Here is a 19,144-nt window from a genome sequence, read left to right on the forward strand (position 1 = left end):
AAATAATCTATGGCACGCTGTTGAAAATGTCAAAAGCCAATGCTGAGCACAGCTCATTCAAGTTGGAAGAAAATGGGAGCGCTGCCGTTCCGAAACCGCCATTGTTCCAAAGATGGAAGGCCCATATGAAGAAATGGTGGTGGCTATATCTGATCGGCCTGGGCTGCGTGGTCCTGGTCACTGTCCTTCCAATGTGAGCCTCACAAGTGCATACGTTTTAGTGCCCAGTTAATCGGTGAAAAAGAGTCTACGTCGGGGTTCCGCGCTTTGCCAATGATCGCATCAATAAGTACGACTTCGACTTCGACGGCTTGTCTATCACAAATCCGACGCCAAACTCGTTCCATATACGGCAATCACAACAGTTCCATGTGGGGATGGGTAGTGGACACCTCTCTGAGTTCGATGCCTCCATGCACTATGCGGGCACAGATACTCCCTTTGCTGTTCTCCCCTTTCCCCGCATCGACTTTGGAAACGATGCTCATCTCGAGATTGACCAGGATTTGGAATTGTCTTGTGTCAGCTGTTTCTCAAAGCTGGCTGAGGATGCAGTCAGAAGCGATGAAATTTCAGTCCAAATTACTGGAAAGCCAACTCTCAAGGTGCAAGCACTGCCCACTGCCCATTTAGACATTCACAAAACGGTGACCTTGCCAGGTATGTTGTTGCATACTTTTCCCTCCGATGTGTGACATAGGTGCATCAGTAAAGGCTGATGATATCTTATATATAGGACTTAATGTGGATGGTTAGTTAGCATGTATTGGTGTATGCTATAATCCTACTAATTGGCCGTCGTATTATAGAATTTATGAAACGTGACGACGCCTTTAACGTCACTAAGCTTGATCTTATCGATCCTCCTACTAAGGGCGGGTACAATGTAAACGCCACACTCGTCTTGAATACGCCAACCGTAATTAGTGTTGAAATGGTAAGTCTTCATTCCGCTCCAATTGGCAAGTTTTTAACGGATCGAAAACGTCAAAATGCCTGGTGAAATATATGCTAAATGCTGGTCAATGAAGGGTGCTGTGAGCTTCAATCTTACCATAGATGACTCGGAACTGGGATATATTGACATCCCGGATATGACTCTTCGGAACGGCACGTCAACTCTAGTTGCCCTTGGCAACTTGGATATAAAGCTCCTCATACGAAAGGGATTATGGGAGAGTAGTAATTCCAACTACGGAAAGGTCACGATCGGTATTCACGGCAATCGAAGCGTGTACAATGGGGAAGAAATTCCCTATTTTACAGCAGCCGTCAAGGCAATTTCGGCATCGACGACAATTGACTTGTTCGACTATGTCTCAGACTTCCTAGGCGGATTGTAAAAACGGATGTCCAGGCAATTCCGTTCCCAACTGGGGCAAAAGGCCAGAATAATCAGACCTAGGTCCGATCTTACCTGGATCGCACCTTTATATAGCTATACCGTGGCCCGACGACGTTGCCACCATGATAGGGATGCTACAGCGTTATGTTTCTGCGCGTCCATGAGACAGTTAAACTCGTCCCAATTCTCGATAGGGTATTGTCTCCTTCGGACCTTTCCTTCTTTTCTTTGATTTGACTGTTCCTAATTGTTTTACTTGCCTCCTGTGGTTCACGGGCGTCATATTTCGGTAGATTGAATAAAGATAGCTTTTTTGCATGTTGATAAACTTGGGTCTTCAGGTGGAGTATCTTATAGATTCGCCAAGTTCATACTTTTCCATGCACTTAGAATTTATATTCCACGGAATATTAAGACATTTACTGGCATTCCGAGCTTAATACTAGACTCTTGGAGGATGCACGGAATTCCGATCACTGCTTGAAACGGGTACGGAGATAGGGTTTAAGAGTGGAGTTTCATTGGACAGAAAGGGATATGCCTCGGAATTCCGAGCTAGGCGCCTTGATCAACGTATCGATCGCCTCTGAGTTAGTGCATATATAATGTTTGCCATGGACGTTGAAATACATGGCTGAATAAGTAATTTCGACCTTGATCTCAACCTAAACAGAACTATCAATTGATCCGCCGTTGTCTTTCATTTGCAAACACAAAAGTGATTTTGTGAATTCACGCCATCTCCACGATGGACATCCTACTTCGCGAAAGCTCATTCGGACGGTTACTGAATTTTGTAACAAATGGCCGGACATTCCCACATCGTGATCTTGATATTCCAAAGGAGGAAGAAACCACGAGTTCAAGCTCTTCTACTTGCCATGGGGCCACTCGCTACAAATTGGTCGATTTCAACGGACCCGAGGATCCAGATATGCCCAGAAATTGGCCCACGTTAGCCAAGACGATCGTAATGGTGGATGTTATGCTCCTGAACTTCAGCTTTTATGCGGCGTCGGCAATCTTCACACCAAGCATTCCGGGGATCGAAGAGGCCTTTGGCGCTACCACTGCAGAGGGTACCCTGGGACTCTCTCTTTTCGTTATTGCATATGGCATTGGGCCACTCATTGTACGTATACCGACTTATTTAAGAGTAGGAATACGCTGACGATAAAATGTACTCTAGCTTTCACCGGTATCGAACTTGCCATCTATTGGACGTACACCAGTTTATGTTCTCGGCTCTCTTGCTTTTTGTTTATTTAATATAGGTACTGCGGTAGCAAAGAACCTGCATACTATTCTCATATTGAGATTTTTCGGCGGCTTCATTGGGAGTGCACCAATTAGTGTAGGTGGTGCTACGCTGATGGAGGTATATGGACCCACCGAAATCCCGTATGCCATTGCATTGTACGCAGTCAGCGGAGTGTGTGGGCCTATTTTAGGACCGGTATGCGAATTTTTCCCGATTCTATTTTCAGTGCTTTTACTTACTGTGAGGACTAGATTCTTGGTACACTGGTAATGTACGTGTTAAATTCGCCTTATACGGCAGTCTCATGCTGATGGTATACGTGCAGCGAGCGTTGGGAGACATGGACTGCAACTCTATGGCTTCTTTCCGGTGTCACAGCTTTCACCACCGTGTTTATTTTCTTCCTGCTGCCTGAGACCTTGTATTCGAATATCCTTCTTCGTCGAGCCCAGCGACTCCGTGACCAGACAGGCAATCCTATTTACCAAAGTCAAGCGGACATTGACACGCCAGAGTCTAACCTTGTCATACGCATAGTAAAGCAGACAATGGACGATTTCAAACTTGCTTGCATGGACCCGGTCATTCTCTTTGTCAATATGCACACTATGTTGATATACGGGATACTATATTTATGGTTTGAATTTTTCCCATTTGGTATGTCACTATTCGAAGATAACCTATATGCTTTCGCTCACGATCGCTCTAGTTTTTGACGGAATCTACCACTTCACCGCATTACAACAAGGCCGTAAGTATCCCCCTAACGCCTGCAATATTTGGCCTGACAGTCCTTTCAGTTGCATTCTTTGGTATTCTTGCGGGCGCAGTCGTGTCCGTCATTGTATACCTGCTGTGGTTATATTTCTCGTATCAGCCACGAGTTGCGAGACCGGAAGCCATTGTTGAGCCCGAAGCCCGCCTTGTCCCTGGACAGGTCGGAGCCATCTGTATCCCGGTTTGCCTCTTCATTTTTGCATGGACCTCTCGTGAAAGGTAAGTCCACCATGGTAAGCGCCTCTCAGACCAGCCACTAATTACCATAAAAGCGTGCACTGGATTGTCCCTATCATCGGTACAGCCTTCTTCGCACCGGGATTCTACCTCACCTTTCAGTCTGTCCTTAACTACCTGGGAGAGTCTTATCCAAGATATGTGGCAAGCGTATTCGCCGGCAACACATTCTTCCGAAGTTCATTCGGCGGAGCGTTGCCTTTAGCCGCTCCGAGGATGTTACAGTCACTGGGCATTGGATGGGCATCGAGCACGCTAGGATTCATATCCATTGCTATGGTTCCTCTACCCTTCATTCTGGAACGCGTAAGCAAGCTCCCAATTTCTTGGAGATCAACCCCCTCTCTAATCAACACTCAAACAGTACGGTAAAAGACTCCGCTCTTGGAGCAAGTACGCCAATTAGAAACCTCGTCCCCCTTATGTTACGGAGCATCTATCGACACCCTGGCCGGCGACTTGTGACAATGAATTCAGACAGCTCTATTCGAGCATGGACGAAACCGTCGATCACGCGAACCCCCCTATACCCAGCTATTTTCGTCGATAAAGCAGCATTGCCCAGGAGAAAACTCCCTGTTGTACAGAAGAGAAAGAAGATATGATCCCTGGTAACACGGCCAGGGTGTTGAGACGATGCCGTCATCCCTGGAAGCTCCGTCCCCGCGGTCATATATAAGTACCAGGCCATTGTTTACTCATTACCGAACTACCCCGAAAGTACCGTTAAGCGGAACGGCATATAGAGCCGCTCTGAAACAGACCCCTGTGTATCTGGCATTGATACATCCTCCTGCATGCTACCCTCCACTATATAAATATAATAATAATCCTTGGACTGTTGGCCTTTACCTGATCCAGATTGCGAGAACTCTGTGACCGTATCATGTGATAAAAGAGTGTTTCAAATTCATCCATTGATGAATATGGAAGCCGCAACCCAGTCATAGTCATTCAACATGTGGGTTGTGCCCAGAATGATCCAACATAAAACCCTCCATGAAGTCCACCCAGTCTTCGATCGATCTAGGATAACAGTTCATCTATATTACATTTCTTCTCCGTCCCATTTCTACAACCCACCCATCAAATTTGTTCAAAAGGACCAAATATGTTTACTGAGCGCACCTACAAGCGCACTAACAAGTACTACGAGTGGCATCGCACAGACGACGGAAAAGGCAAAAAAGGCGACAAAGGCAAAGGCAGAGAATCCGAAGGAAAAGAGGAAGATCTCCCCCCACGAATAGGCAAATATTGCTACGCGAAGGTCACAGCAGATGTCTCACGCAAGGACGGCTACACAATATTCTATCCAGCCTGTGGAACTCTTCTGGCGAAAGGAAAGTGGGAGATCTTTTACCGTGAGGAACTAGTCACCTTTGACGAAACCCTTGACGAGAATAAACATATCATGTGTGTTCTAGTAAATTCAGATGGGCATACGCCAACTGAGGTGGAAGTACTGAGAAGCTTTCGGAAAGTGCTCCAAGAAGCTAACGAAGCTATACTGAACCTGAATAAGCAGAAGTGGGAGGCGCTTGAGAAGGTATTCGACGCTGCTGAAAAGCATGGTCTTCGGGAATTTCAATATCTTATCTGTGAAGCATTCGAGAGTCTTTACAAAGTCGATATGTCTGTTGATGATAACATTCTCTAAAGCTTTACGCTGTGTGGGGGGCGGGCGTGAATGGTTATTTGAGGCCATCAGTTTATCTTTCCTATTTCCTAGAATGGCTACTCCAAGCAGGCTGGTACCTGCTACTGTCGTTCCTTTAGACAACGAAGAAGTAAAGCCGAGGATGGGAGGGCGCAGTGTATGAGGAAGAGGGAAACGGTCTTTTACTTATCATGTAGCGTTATTTGCATCCTTTTCCATTTCTTTTTGACTAGAATATCGAAGGTGTGCTTTTGGACTTTATCATGTCTTGACATCATTACCTCAAAAACTGGATAAAAAATAGAAAACGAAAAAAGGGCCATTCAGGCCCAGCAAAACTTCCTCAAGCATATAAGATAGATTTTAGCCCTATGACGTCTCATAATCTATCATCGCAAGTGCAAAATAGACAACCCCAGCCTTGTATGTTGAACAGTATACCCTTGGATATGCAGGCTATATAATTATACATCCCTCAACGTACTATAACTAAATATTTGACGAATAGTATAGCAACTTTGCGTAGCTATCCTTGATCTGCGCAACAGAATAACCATTGCCAGTAATATGACAAGCTCTACATCAATGATATTGTATGGGGCATGTTTGACTTAACATTTAATCCCTACGCTGTGGAGACTATAACCAGGATGCTACCATCGTTATCCAACATTTGCACACTGCTGAATGATTGGAGGCAGGGAAGGATGAGATAATGAAAAGTGTCAAGGACTCAGGAAATGGATCATTAGAGGCAGAGTTCCATTACTATTGAACCCGCCTCTATACCGTGCCTTAAGGCCGATTTCTTTCTTGTAGCATCACTACCACTCCTTACCGCGAAGTATGAGACAAAGCACACTACAGTCAGGCTTTGCTTTCCCCCAAGCGAGAATGCATGAAACCACTTCTACAACTATTCCCAAAATGCCTAGCCCTATCATTGATTATTATCCCCGATATTCTCGCACTGAACTTCCCCAACATCATATCCTCATACCATCTCGGCAAAAGCAAAGAGGTATATGCTCTCGAAGGCCATTGTTTCACAAGGCCATTGTCCCTCTGGGTATATTTCGTGAACATAACGGCTTTTACCAAACGCCTCTTTGTTCAAGTTCCACTGGATGCTAGTAGCTTCGGTTCTCATTGTACGAAACTCTGAAAGGGCCACCACTATAGACAATGGGTGTTGATTACTACCTCAGTATCAGATGTTCAGATGTTCATCAGTTTATTGAACCAATGATACAGTGGTAGGGGAGTAGCATTTTAGACCTATCCGAAACCCTTGCAAGGGTAAGTTGCAACACCTTGGGCTAAATTCCGCATACGAAAATTTCCTTATCTTTGTCGGCAATTGTGCAAAGGAAAGAGCCCATATTGTCACATATTTGCTACCATTCCAGTGTAATACCAGCTTATGTGGCGTCGTACGAAGGTAAATGGACGGAGTATAGCCCATTTGGATGTGCGGTACAGGATATTACACCTACGAATTAGCCTTATACCGTGCCAACAATCCACTATATGGGATTATCCACAATCGGCAGCATATTGCCACTGGGCTATCTCTTCGGCGTAGGATGGGCTTGGTATAAATACCCCCCTGAGTTCCCAAAGGTCCTTCCATCCAAGCTCTCAGCCTGCTACTCATATTTTATCATCATCAGTTGCTCCGCTTACTTTCATCCACCGAACAAGTCAATATGTCTACCCCGTCGAGCGAGAAGTTATGTGTGGTGTTCGTTTTCAAGAAAGAGGTCGACTATCCCCACGATTTACAGGCCAGGCTATCTGAGGATGACCCAAAGCTTTTGTATTTGGTTAAACGCCACGCTAAGAAGAATAAATTCAAGATCCTTGATCAAGGTGCAATACCACCAGAAGAAGATAACACAACGGTTTGGTGGTGTCCACTCTATGGCGACAACGGGGTCTGGGATAGAAGGGACCGGTTTCCATTATCGACTGACGGAGATTTTATTGAGGCTTTGGACACCCTTTGTTTTATCGCCCGTCAAAAGGCGAGGTCTTTGGAATGATGATGGCACATTTGTCATGTACAAGGGTGTATCACGCCGGCAATCATCGGCATTTGGTAGCAAGGAGTTTACAATAGACTCTATGTCAAAAAATCAAATTCAACTACGCGTGTGATTTTAAACGTTCAATCATAGTTCATTGTAAGGACCGCATCATATCCATCTTGGGGTATTCAAGAGGTGTCTTGTATTATCAAGTGCTCTGGGATATAAAGTAAAGTGAGTTTATATGCGCATTGCTACGTTTGCTGTATGGTAGTTCTTAGGAACTCGTAGCTCCGTTGAGTTCTGAGTTACAGCAGGCAATTATTATCTCTTTATAAGTGCTATGCGATATAAAGCGTCTGAAGGCCTCCTATATCCCAGTTGTAACCGAATTAAGAACTTCGCTTTCTTTTCTTCGGCAGTTCCTGAACTGCACTAACTGTGAGCCTGTCCTTTGGTAGAAATAATTTTTTCTCATTACCGATTGCCCAGCGTTAGTAAATTAACATTAAACAGATCACTATAACATAAATTGGGGTAGTGATATGGCACTTTCGTACAGTTTTCAAAGCAGGAGAGTTGAGATTACAAGTTCCAGTTTATCCAAGGTATCGGGCATGGGGACAGGAGCTTAGCAGAATCAATAGATTCAAAAGCTGAATACACTCCATATTCCTTTAGTACATGTAGAAGGATATTGATCCTACCTGGTACTCTCCCGTGTATGCAAATGCAGTAGTGCAACAGTACGCAGAATTCCGGCAAGCCTGCGAATCCCGCTTCATTTTCGCTAAGTTCCCAGATAGAAGAATCAGCCACTAGGAACAGGTTGTGGAACTCACCGGGGATATTCATCTGCGTACGGACTATGGTGTCTGAACACTCCTGGAGACCTCCATGGCTGGCAAGCTCTTCTGAAGTTGCCGTCGATCTGAGACTAGTTCGGTATAGACATAAATAGCACGCCGTGTCTCGCTTTCAGTAAGCTTGTAGGGCCTATGTAATTTCAATCTATATGAACACAATATCCCTACTCTGCAAAAGCAAGAAGAACGAAGCAAGGTCTTTAATAAAAATAGCTCATAGAGGCCCACCCTTACATAGCACGAAATGCCTTATTATGTGTGTGTTAGAACTCAGTCCGCTCACCAACCCAGGTCCAGAATTCTACGGGCCTCAAACAGACATTTCTGGATCCGATTTTACGAGGAATGCACATGGCGTGTTGACCTTGATCAACTGGAGATCTTTGACTATCCACCTTTTGATGACATATATGCCCATTGGGTAAGGTTGGAAGATTGAGCAGATGATTGGGGTGCACCATCGCGGAAATATGCATCAAGCTGTATGACCAAGGGATTGATAGAGATGATCAGCAGCTATAGTTCTAGTCGGAGTTCACGCTGGTAGGCTGTATTTCAGTTCTATGTGATATGTTGCTACAATATCACTGGTGCTGAAGAGGCCCCGTTGCTTGAAAACGAAATGTCCCAGCAGCTAGGAAAATTCGAAGTGAAGAAGGGTAATTGTTTGCATGGGAGAAACTGGGTGATATTCGGCTATGATATTCTTTGCTTTCCCTCAGTTATGCTGGACAGAAAAATACATTAAGACTTCTTTCTCACAATCTTTGAACTCTACTCTTTGACGGTATCTACTCATTGTCTGCATTGTACGAAAAACAGTTGCTAAGATATTGTATAATCAATTCAAATCCCAGAAAATCATACAATTTTGAACAATGTCACCTTGCATGATATGCCAGCTGTAGTTCCGAATCCTGATAAACGCTCTCCAATGCAAGGGTTTGTAAATAAACCAATATGTATCAAACTCGTATTCATGTTAATACGATGTACATAGCACCGGTGGCGGCGAGCAGCTATAAATCATAGTACCTGTTTACACACATCCTTGCAAGAGCACCAAGTACACACTTCCTCTTGTAGGATTGACCCACTAAATGGAATTAATAATGCAGCATATAACTATACTGCTGGCCTCTACTTAAGATATGATCAGCTTGGCAAATTGAGAATATAGTCCCAGATCTTACCCATACGCTGCATAGTCAGACAGCGATTCCTTACATAGTAGATACCTACCCCGCGTGTTGTGACGTGGCAGACTCAGAAGGCGAGTCATGCTCCTAATATCCATGCTCATGGGCACTATGGTATTATTTACACCCCTCTGCCTTCCTTCTATTTAACCTTCTTTCTTCTTCATCTTTTTACCCCTCCATTGAGCTCTGGTAGGTATGGATAACGACACATCAGAGGATGTACAGCAGTGGGTATCTACGCCGATGGCCGATACCATGGATACCCCATCAGATTTTGGGTTCCATTTTAGAGATCAAGTTACTTCTGGTCACGGCAACCCTGGCCCGGAGGAATTATGGACGCAGCGTGTACCACCCGTGGAAGCACAAGATCCTGAAAAAGAGTTAGAACCCGAGCCTCAGCCTGAACCAGAACCAGAACCAGTGGACGCGCCAGACCCGGAACCTGTATTGACAGCTAAGCTTCCTGATCATCCACTCTATAGGAACTGGGACAGTCTCGGTTTTAGTTATAGGAGGAAACGAACGAAAAAGCTAAAGAAGGAAGGGTTGCCTGTGCCTGGTAAGGATTTCGTATGGCCTCCTGCGACGCCGGAGCCTATAGCGGAGGATCATGTACGGGTGTCTGAGCCAGAGCCAGAGCCAGAGCCAGAGCCAGAGCCGGAACGAGAGCCAGAGCCGGAACGAGAGCCAGAGCCAGCACTTAACCAAGAGTCAAAGCCAAAACAAGAAAGCCCACAGCCCATCGAGTTCCCCGCTCAGTCAGAGAGAAACCTCTGCGCCCAGAATGTATCCACGGGATCCAGCGCTCTCCTTTCTTTGCTATCAAAGTAAGCTTACCCTAACCCTTCTTATCTGCAGAATAATATCTAACATGAAAAAGTATCCGAGATAATGGCGATTTTTCGGACCTAAAGATTAAATGTGGACTGACAATTTTCAATGCGCATTGTTGTATCGTCTGTCCACAGTCGGGCTCCTTCTATGATGCTATTAAGGGCGGATCAAAGGAGATCACAGTTACCGATCACCCTTTAATCATCAAAAAGATGCTTGACTATCTCTACCGGGAGGACTATGACGACGCCGAGCTCGTCCATGAAGTAAAAGCCCAAAGCTCTCAGGAGCAGGTTAATGGACACGATAGTGCCACAATCCCTACATATGCCAATGCTATGATGCATGTTACTGCTGATAAATACGCCATCAGCGGGCTTAGAGACCTCGCCGAGAAAAAGTTGGTATCAGATCTGATACATCAGTGGAATGATGCGGACTTTATCCAACTTGTTGAATATGTCTATGAGCTGCCTACTCCTGCAAATCTAAAGTTGCAGAGTATTGTAGCGCAATTTGCAACCCGTCATATTCCGACTCTCAAAGAATCTGACCCGTTTCACAGAGTACTTAAGAGCTTCCCTCATTTCGCGTATTTATTCTCAAGCGAGATGATGGAAAGGATGGTACAGCTAGAGAAGGAGATTGTACAGGCCTCTCTGGCAGCGAAGCAGTGATATTCAGTAGAATGACACTAACAGGTACCACAGGTATACTCAAGTGCGGAGAATGTTTCTCACCACTGTGAGAAGCTCAAGGCTTGCCTTCAACCTGCCACTTTATGACCTCGAAACCGCTTGAGAAAATCTTCAAATTGATTGAAGTGCTATATGCAATATCACAATGTCTAGTGGAGATACACATTCAATTGAAACTATCTCCTTTTGACTCTGGAAGTGTACAGTCTCGTGGTATGGAAGGGTTCAGGGTTGGAATTTTCAAAACGACGAGTCATGAGCTTGATTTGGAGAACATTACAGACGGAATAGTCGAAATGACCTGAAATTAAAAGCAAAACTAGAAGGAATAGGAAAACACAGGAACGCCTAAACCAACCTAAGAGTCAGACCCCAATACGCGCCACCATAAACACAAACCATACTTGGAGAAAAGGCTAGAAATACGACTAGGGGCATTCCTTGGTGTTCCCAATCGGCGGCCCGAAGAACCACTGACCCAACTCTTTAAGAACAGCCTCGTTCTTTGTGCGAAGATCAAAAAGCCGGGATGGGCGTACTACCACGGAACTACCGTTGAAATATGCTTCGACCAGCCGAACCTGCTGGGGTCCCATAAAGGAAAAAAGAAGAACCTGTCCAACCCCACTTGATTTAGTTTTTCGTTTCCTAAATGTACTCAGGATCCAGAAGGCAAGGTAAAATTACCGGTGCAGTCATGTGCTCGATGAAGCGATTTCGCCTCATTTGCGCAATGATCAAGCGCAGGGCTATCGTTACCTCTCCTCGCAGAATAATATCGTCGGCACCGTCCAGATTATTATAAACCATGGCTTTGAGGTGTGGATATGGACCATCCTTAACCTGACAAGCGTTTGATGTTACAAACTCAGGAGAGCTATGGTCATTCAGGTTCACAAAGGGCACATCACCAAGGCTGTGTTTTGTGTGAGAAGACAAGTCGAACTGAAAGGGAAACCACCAGGGGATCTTACCTCACAGGACACCATGGCTCATTGAGAACCCAATCTTTACTGAACAAAGCGCAGGCATAAACATAATGGTGGAAGTATTCCAGTATGTTACGTGCACCGTCCCTGGGTTCCCGAAACTTTCGGGGGATTGAATCAAGGTTACAAAAACCTGGGGGTGTTCTATGGTCATAAGAGTCATCGGGACTAAACAATAGGTCGGGAGAGCGTGATGCAAAAAAGGTCGGCCTGGACGGGGACTGTTGGTCTAGATCCATCGGTAGGATGTGGATATTTTGTGCCTTCGCTTGATTTACATCAAATTCATGCTCCTTGAGCCCTGCAACATGGTTTGTAAGGGCACGTAGCGCCTTCCGTAGTTGCCGGCGCTTTGGAGACTCGGGCACCGACATGATGAAGATGATGAAGTGACATGGGGAGGCAGAATACGAGAGTAATTCAGAGCTAGGGTAAAGAGAGAATGATGGCCGTCGTTACGGCGCCGGTGGCCTTTATACCCAGATCAAAGTCGGAACAGAATGATCTCAAGTTCTCAACGTCGGTTTCTATTTACGGGTACGCCGCCAAGGCGGTGATCGCGGTCGCTGGGCGACCCGCATATCGCCCAACGGGAGGTTAGCGTAGTTAGCCGCCGGAACACTCCAGTGACTCCACACAACCCTCTCGAATACCTATGCAGACCCAGCGCTTGTATATGCTGGTTGAATGGCCAATACTATAAGCCACAGCGTCGCTTAATCTATCGTGGACTCAGTTTGCTTCATATAGCTTCAAAGCGCTTGTATTGATTGACGGGGCAGTTTTCGCTCTATTCTTGGGTACAGAATGGGCGCGCTTGATGATGTTGGGGCAATGGGGACAGGGTGAGATCGTGCCTACCATAAATACTTAACTTTCAGGTTCCAATCCCTGAGCATCTTCGAATATGAGACTCGGCTCATCAGCAACATATTACAGAAGAGCCATACATTCTCTAAGTATGGTAATAGATGGTAATAGATACTAAGGTTATCTGCAACAGCTCGCAGTCCGTTCTAGTGTGTCACCTTACCATTAGAACCTGTTCATGTCCTACGTAGAAGTCAAATGCATGCTTCATAACTTGTCTGCGGATGACGATGGTCTCTATGACGGGACACGAGAGTCGCTAGTCTGTGCATGGCTCCGGTAAAGGTAAAAGTTCTTCAGATCAGCGCAGTATCACGACGTTGCGATATCAACAAAATTCTAGGTATGATATGCTCTGTACAACAAACTATACGCCAATACCTTTCGCATCAATCCAATCTATCGCATTTTTGTCTATGGAAACCTCTTGCTACTTCCGTGCTACCTAGAAGCCGGAAATGATAAGCTATATAGCCTCGGGTATAGCTGACATAAAGACCATGGAAATTACCTTCGTCTAAGAGATGACTTCCAATATATTACCCCACATATTCCATTCTTATACAGGAATACAGTAACCCAGTACAACGGACGGCGCCACTTAAAGGGAGAATGCCACGTGTAACTGGTGTGTCGTACAATAGGTGACCATAAATACTCACTGATGGCCCCTGGAATCTATTCATCTTGTTTCTCCACCATCATCCCCTTAATCCTATCCTGTCTTGCATTCTGAATCACCTACGAGAGCTATTCGTTCTACGGCAACAGTTAAACTCTTCAGAACAGCATTCGCATAGAAGGAATGGCTTGGTATGTGATTCTAAACACGATTCAGCCACGAGGTCCACAAGAAGTTGATGAGGAGTTGATCAAAGATGGCTTATGTCGTCTTGAATACCATCCTCCAAAGCCTATGTGGCTGCAAAGTGATAACTTGGAAGGTGTACAAGGCGATAGAATTATACTACTGGTGTCGTACGATACATCAATACCATCAGAGGATGATGTGAAGGAGCGTGGTTCTGAAAAGCTCAATCTGTTGCTAAGGATTGAGCAAGGTAACAGATAGACGGTCTGTTAATGGGAGATCTCTCGAGTGGGCTTTGTGGTCTTGGTGTTTTGTTGTTTGGTTTCAGAAGATGGCAAAGGTAACGTTGAGTTGGAAAGAAGAAAGAAAATTGGGAAGAAAAGATAGGAGCAAGAGAGTGATAGGAGATTGAGGGGCTTGCAACAAGTGCTATTTGATGCTTGCAGCTTTCCATTCGCTTGTGCGTTGTGGCAGTCTTGGGGGCTTCATAAGTTACAATATACGGGGAATTGTTGTCCAGCACTTTATTACTTTTTGTTCCAATGTTAAATAATTATTTAACGTAATCCCTGTGAGGGGAAAGAAGAAAAATGGGGAAATTAACAAGTCATAAATTGGACTTCGTATATGTTTCAATATTTAAAATATAAGGTCCAAGTACTTTCAGCAGCATTGGCATACTCCAATGCTCTTTTCAAGAGTGCAATTCTCGCACACATGCTATTTTGTGTCGGACAACTGTATCCCCACAGCAATTGTAACTTGTACATATCTAGCTGTTCATCAATGAGAAGATCCTTTGTCAAGCCTATATTAAGAGCTTATATCAACCTGAAATGGCTCTAGTGATGGGGTCTGTCGGAATATAGCTATCTGATATCAGGGACTAGCCACCCTTGTTTAAACTGATAGTAGGAATAGATCTGGTTACTAAACGGAGTCAGCTTGATATATGTCATCTATTGGCAGAATCCGGCATGTGACTTTCTCTTCGGTATTCGAGACTCTAGCCTATAGTACGGATAATGCAGGAATATCCTCGGAAAAGCCATCTTATTTGTTTACCTTTCCAGTGGCACACACCATACGTCTAATATCCTATCTGGCATGACTTTGCAAGAGTCCATGACAAAGCCACGATCTTGGGGTGGAACATTGCATACCACTATATAGTAGTAATGGTATATAGAAAGTTTATATGAGCAAAATAAGGGATTTTCAGTAAAGCAATATGTGGAAACTTCCTGAGGGTGGATCACTGATATCGATGCCAATCGGAAAGTCACCTTGAGGCGTCGTATACAGGGATGTCCCATACAAAATCTCTCGGCTATCTCCAAAGGACTTCAAAGTCACAAAGAATCCCATTATCACGAGGGACGCCACCCTCAATCCCGACACATCCATTCATTATACCCTGACTTTTGCCGGTCCACAAGGTAAAACATGGCAATTATCTTTGTTGGTCTGTGTAACAACAGGAATATTGCACCTACGTTGTGGTTCTATGTACCAGAGTATATGGGTCTCTACCGGATTATATACCCGCTTGAAAAGTATATTCCACAAGGAGATATTTCACCACATAGAGAGTCCAGCATAAATAGCTCAAAAAACCCCGTGAATGTCAATATGTTTTGTATACCAACCTCTCAAACTTCCTTCAGTCTTCGATATCTCTTTGAAAGTCACCTAGGATTTGATATACACCAGGTCAACTAAAAGGCTATCTTCAGTCAATCTTCGTATACGAAAATGCCTTTTTATGCAAGTCTTGACGCGACTTATGAAAGAGGATTTGGCCATGAGAACAATTATATTTTTGCTCTACAACAATACAAAGTAGAGTCGACCAAAAGCGCCCTTAGCGCTGCTGAAAGGGGGGAATACAGTATTATCTCCCTAGATGGTCATGGCCTGGGTGGCCTTTGTGGTAATGGCATCCGTGACGAGTTTCTGGTTGAGCTAGATCAAAACGACCAGGATCAGGAGCCAACTGTGGAAGATACGGCGAAATTCGTTGAGCTCGGGGTCAAAAGCCAATTGGAAAGAGAGAATAGGTGGCTGAAGCGATTGCAGGACATGAAAAATGCGGGAATTTTGACATTGTTGGGGAGACGGTGGTCTGAGCGGCGCCAGTTTGAATTTTTGACAAATCTCAGAGAGCTGGATGAAGGGGCATATCAGGGAATGTTCGAATTATTGAAACAAGTGGTAGAACTTGCGCACTTGAATTCAGGTTCCATTACTTGGACGGCATTGCTTGTGCCGAGAGAGTGAGGGGAAGAATAAAGTGACGAGGAGAAAAGATGGCATTTCTTTTTCATTGGACCCAGGTTTAACAATGCTGATTCTGAAACAAAACGAGCTTTGTGCTAGGAAATCATGGCACAGAATGTGGAACAGAATGCCTTTCCAGCTTTAGACTTATTTTTGCATCTTAGTCGAGTCCTACTAACCCAGATCTTGATTAAAGTACTCAAAAGGGAAGATTGCCTTCATATTTAAGCTTCGAGTACTTAGCTGTAGATATGGTAAGTATACACTGGAACAGGGCCTCATATAATTCCCTCAATGATGCTATTGAAAGTAAGGCTGCCCAGTACAAATCCAGTTTTACGGTTTCCTAAGGGTCTTGTTCGCTGGTACCCTACACTATACCCCAGTAATTCTCATTTAGGTAACTGGCTAAGGATACCCATCATGAAAATCATAAGCACACTAGTGACTAGGAGTCCGAAACAAGCATTGCTAGAGGATTGAGATACCCTCTCAATAGTCTCCATTACCCAACACATTGTAGATAGATTTAAGCGACTTGCCCAGCGCAACTTACTAACCATTGAATCGATCCCTTGCACTGCTCACTTGAGATGCGCCTAACCGCCACGACTGCTCCAGAGTCGCCTTGGATAAATGTATTTACAATTGGAGGAACCCTAACCATCTGCTTCAAACTAGTTAATAGAATATTGAATAGCCGTTAACCATCGAGGATGCCGGGAATTGTACTAGCCAAGCGAAATCAATTGACCAACTGAAAAATCTAATCAACAATTGTAATCATTGGAATATTTGCTCTTCGCCTTTATGATTAGTGATCAACTAGGCTAGTCACATAGCTAATCAACCCCTCCCGGCGAAGTATCTGAGAGCTAAGAGTGATATCATTGTATTTAGCAAACCCGCTCTCGATAGACCTATCATTGAGCTGCCCACTGGCTAAGACATGGTTTGTACATCAACGACTGACTCTTTTGGAGACCACGCGAAAGTTCTGGGGAGTGGGCTGAGAGGAAGTCATGATTTCGTACAAGGCTACCTTCTGGATCCGATTGTTTGCGATAGACGCAACGTATGTACACTCTAAGTTATGGGTTATCGGCTGAACTAGATAGAAGAGAAAAGACGGGTGGGGCTACGAGGAATCATGATTCATGAGTTAGTGACTCTTTAAAACCGAAGGACGCAGGATTGAGGTGGATCAGACTCATTACCCTAAACAAACTACCGATACCCCGGCCGGATCCTTAGCGGGCCCATAAGCTAAAGCCTAATCGTTGATTCAGCCACTAACGATGCCTCGTGCTTCGGCTAGAAGAACGCAACATATCGGGATTCTAGATTAGTGATCCAAAAGCCGAGCGGAATGATTACTGAAATGAAGTATACCTGGATCGATTGCGCGCCCCAAATCCTTGCAAATTTTGCATTATATTGGCTGAGAGAGCTTCCCAGTTGAATGTTAATTCTACTTCCGCTGATATAAATCTCAATTCCGAGTACAAAAGGTGACTTTGTCATTCAACAGTCAAGAAGCCGCTTTCTCTTTACTCCTCTGGTTCTCCAGTTCGAGACTTTGACCTCTGGATCGCAAGCTTAGGCCTCGTTAGCCTCAGTGACCCTGTTTTGACCATCGCAGTGCTTTCACTCTACGGGAAAATGAGCGAAAACAATCATCATGCGCCAGCAGACACCATTATCAGCTCGTGTCTGACACCAGACTCTCAACCTCAACCCCAACAAGAAAATGCGAGCACAAAGACAGCCCGAATCCCTTCTAGGAAACGTGGGCGACCGCGCAAAGTCATTGAAGCCTGGTTAGAGAAAAATAAGAAAGAGGTGTGTTACTGAGTTTGTGATTTCCCTCGTGATGAAAAGTACATCTACTCACGCACAACAGCGGCGACGGACACAAGTGCGCCTGGCGCAAAGGGCTTATCGCTCCCGTAAAGAAGCCGGCGTTGAAGTTCTAAACAAGCGCGTGGCGCAGCTTGAGGCTGCAGCACAGAAAATGAGCGAGTCGGTGATCAAATTGAGTGATATCTTGCTCCAATCCCGGGTTCTCACCTCACACCCTGAGCTCACTGAGCGTCTGCGTGAGACGGTACAGATATGTCTATCTTCAGCGAAGGACCTCGGCGATGAGGGTAGTCTGAACAATGTCACACATGACGAAAGATCTTCTTTTGCACCAATATCGCCAAGTCTGCTTGACCAGTCCGAGGGCGGAAGCCCTGGGCCGCTCCCAAACATTCGGCCTTCACCATCCCTTTTGAGATATCATCCTAGCAGCCTATTCTTTTTCAAACCGGGCGATGTCACTGTAATGGAAGTATCCGACTTCATAGAACAACTCAGGATTGCTTGTCTTTACGAGGGACTTCTGATACTTGACAATTCGTCTGTCCCTTTAACTACCCTCAAAAGACCGTTTCGGCTACTTTTATCTCTTTTTACTAGGGCAAGTATCACATCTGTCTTCAGAAGCGCCTTGCATGCTCGGCTAAACAAGAAGTCGTACATGAGCTTTAAAGAGGTCCCGTCTTGCCTATCCAGTCACCTTGAACAACTATCAGCTCTAAACCAAACGACGGAATGCCAGTCAGCTCTTGACCAACCACAGTCAATAAGTAATAGTCCATTACCCAACTTCGACCCGCAGACTTTGAGAGAAATCGGGGGCGATTGGTTTGACGTCCAGGAATTAGCGAACTACTTGCAAGAAAGGGAGGCGCGCCTGTTCGTTCGGCCCCCAAAAAATATGGGAAATTCCTCCTCCCAATCGGTGGTCAACGCTCGAGCTTTGATAGTTAGTGAGTCTTTTTGGCCCTTCCCTCTGGTGATGTCTCTGTGGCTAACTTTACTAGCGCTAGTAAGCAATGCAATGTGCCTCGGCCACAGTCCTGGTTTTCGGCGTAGCGATGTGGAGCAGGCTATTAAAATATGTACCTGGCGTGGAACTGTGTGAAAGGGATATATGGATGGTTATGGAGTTCTGATATTTACAGCATTGGTCCGCAGGGAATGGTTGAAGTGTGCCACCCATCCACTCTGGGGTCGATCACGTTGTTATGAGATACGTGGCCAGAAATCGTTCTCGCTTTCTAGGGTTAATTGTGCCTCAATGATCCTTCCGACTTCAACGGAAGATATTTAGTTTATTTCATTTTATTGTTTCTATGGTTTTACCAGCAGGTTGAGGCAATAATACAGCATATGCGTTTCCATAAACAAACAGGCTGTAATGACAGATCTGAAACACTATAAACTCAAGATAA

At 44.9% G+C, this 19,144-nt stretch overlaps 8 protein-coding genes across 8 annotated transcripts; 7 read left to right on the plus strand and 1 right to left on the minus strand.

The window, feature by feature from the left end:
• Positions 1-26: 26 nt before the first annotated feature.
• Positions 27-1,343, plus strand: BDV37DRAFT_269548 (DUF3712 domain-containing protein; the record flags this gene model as incomplete). Its single annotated transcript, XM_032084381.1, has 4 exons — positions 27-193; positions 245-660; positions 810-937; positions 1,032-1,343. 4 exons carry the CDS (start codon positions 27-29, stop codon positions 1,341-1,343), a joined length of 1,023 nt encoding a protein of 340 aa, XP_031944115.1.
• Positions 1,344-2,093: 750 nt separating this feature from the next.
• On the plus strand, positions 2,094-4,026 carry BDV37DRAFT_280407 (MFS transporter; the record flags this gene model as incomplete). Its single annotated transcript, XM_032086559.1, has 8 exons — positions 2,094-2,477; positions 2,535-2,801; positions 2,858-2,877; positions 2,932-3,263; positions 3,316-3,357; positions 3,407-3,602; positions 3,656-3,926; positions 3,985-4,026. 8 exons carry the CDS (start codon positions 2,094-2,096, stop codon positions 4,024-4,026), a joined length of 1,554 nt encoding a protein of 517 aa, XP_031944116.1.
• A 705-nt stretch (positions 4,027-4,731) lies between these two features.
• On the plus strand, positions 4,732-5,280 carry BDV37DRAFT_280408 (uncharacterized protein; the record flags this gene model as incomplete). Its single annotated transcript, XM_032086560.1, has 1 exon — positions 4,732-5,280. One exon carries the CDS (start codon positions 4,732-4,734, stop codon positions 5,278-5,280), a length of 549 nt encoding a protein of 182 aa, XP_031944117.1.
• A 1,709-nt stretch (positions 5,281-6,989) lies between these two features.
• Positions 6,990-7,325, plus strand: BDV37DRAFT_280409 (uncharacterized protein; the record flags this gene model as incomplete). Its single annotated transcript, XM_032086561.1, has 1 exon — positions 6,990-7,325. One exon carries the CDS (start codon positions 6,990-6,992, stop codon positions 7,323-7,325), a length of 336 nt encoding a protein of 111 aa, XP_031944118.1.
• A 2,248-nt stretch (positions 7,326-9,573) lies between these two features.
• On the plus strand, positions 9,574-10,892 carry BDV37DRAFT_280410 (BTB/POZ domain-containing protein; the record flags this gene model as incomplete). Its single annotated transcript, XM_032086562.1, has 2 exons — positions 9,574-10,208; positions 10,262-10,892. 2 exons carry the CDS (start codon positions 9,574-9,576, stop codon positions 10,890-10,892), a joined length of 1,266 nt encoding a protein of 421 aa, XP_031944119.1.
• A 294-nt stretch (positions 10,893-11,186) lies between these two features.
• Positions 11,187-12,353, minus strand: BDV37DRAFT_242029 (uncharacterized protein). Its single transcript, XM_032081255.1, has 3 exons — positions 11,888-12,353; positions 11,601-11,829; positions 11,187-11,527 (listed from the first exon to the last, which is right to left on the minus strand). The coding sequence occupies exons 1-3, from the start codon at positions 12,274-12,276 to the stop codon at positions 11,342-11,344; spliced, it is 804 nt and encodes a 267-aa protein (XP_031944120.1). The 5' UTR covers positions 12,277-12,353; the 3' UTR covers positions 11,187-11,341.
• A 2,985-nt stretch (positions 12,354-15,338) lies between these two features.
• On the plus strand, positions 15,339-15,863 carry BDV37DRAFT_280412 (uncharacterized protein; the record flags this gene model as incomplete). The annotated part of the gene is made up of 1 exon (XM_032086563.1): positions 15,339-15,863. One exon carries the CDS (start codon positions 15,339-15,341, stop codon positions 15,861-15,863), a length of 525 nt encoding a protein of 174 aa, XP_031944121.1.
• Positions 15,864-17,525: 1,662 nt separating this feature from the next.
• On the plus strand, positions 17,526-18,834 carry BDV37DRAFT_280413 (bZIP transcription factor; the record flags this gene model as incomplete). The annotated part of the gene is made up of 3 exons (XM_032086564.1): positions 17,526-17,705; positions 17,767-18,679; positions 18,734-18,834. The coding sequence occupies 3 exons, from the start codon at positions 17,526-17,528 to the stop codon at positions 18,832-18,834; spliced, it is 1,194 nt and encodes a 397-aa protein (XP_031944122.1).
• Positions 18,835-19,144: the final 310 nt, after the last annotated feature.

The sequence above is a fragment of the Aspergillus pseudonomiae genome (assembly GCF_009193645.1).
Source record: "Aspergillus pseudonomiae strain CBS 119388 unplaced genomic scaffold BDV37scaffold_14, whole genome shotgun sequence".
Taxonomy (NCBI): Eukaryota; Fungi; Ascomycota; class Eurotiomycetes; order Eurotiales; family Aspergillaceae; genus Aspergillus; species Aspergillus pseudonomiae.

Excerpts from the sequence above, each read along its gene's own strand:
- BDV37DRAFT_242029 (XM_032081255.1), bottom strand. The coding sequence starts at position 12,276 with ATGTCGGTGCCCGAGTCTCCAAAGCGCCGGCAACTACGGAAGGCGCTA. Across the intron at positions 11,830-11,887 it reads GAGCCATGGTGTCCTGTGAG|CCTTGGTGATGTGCCCTTTG; the intron begins GTAAGATCCCCT and ends CACAAAACACAG. Across the intron at positions 11,528-11,600 it reads TCGAGCACATGACTGCACCG|GTTCTTCTTTTTTCCTTTAT; the intron begins GTAATTTTACCT and ends GGGGTTGGACAG.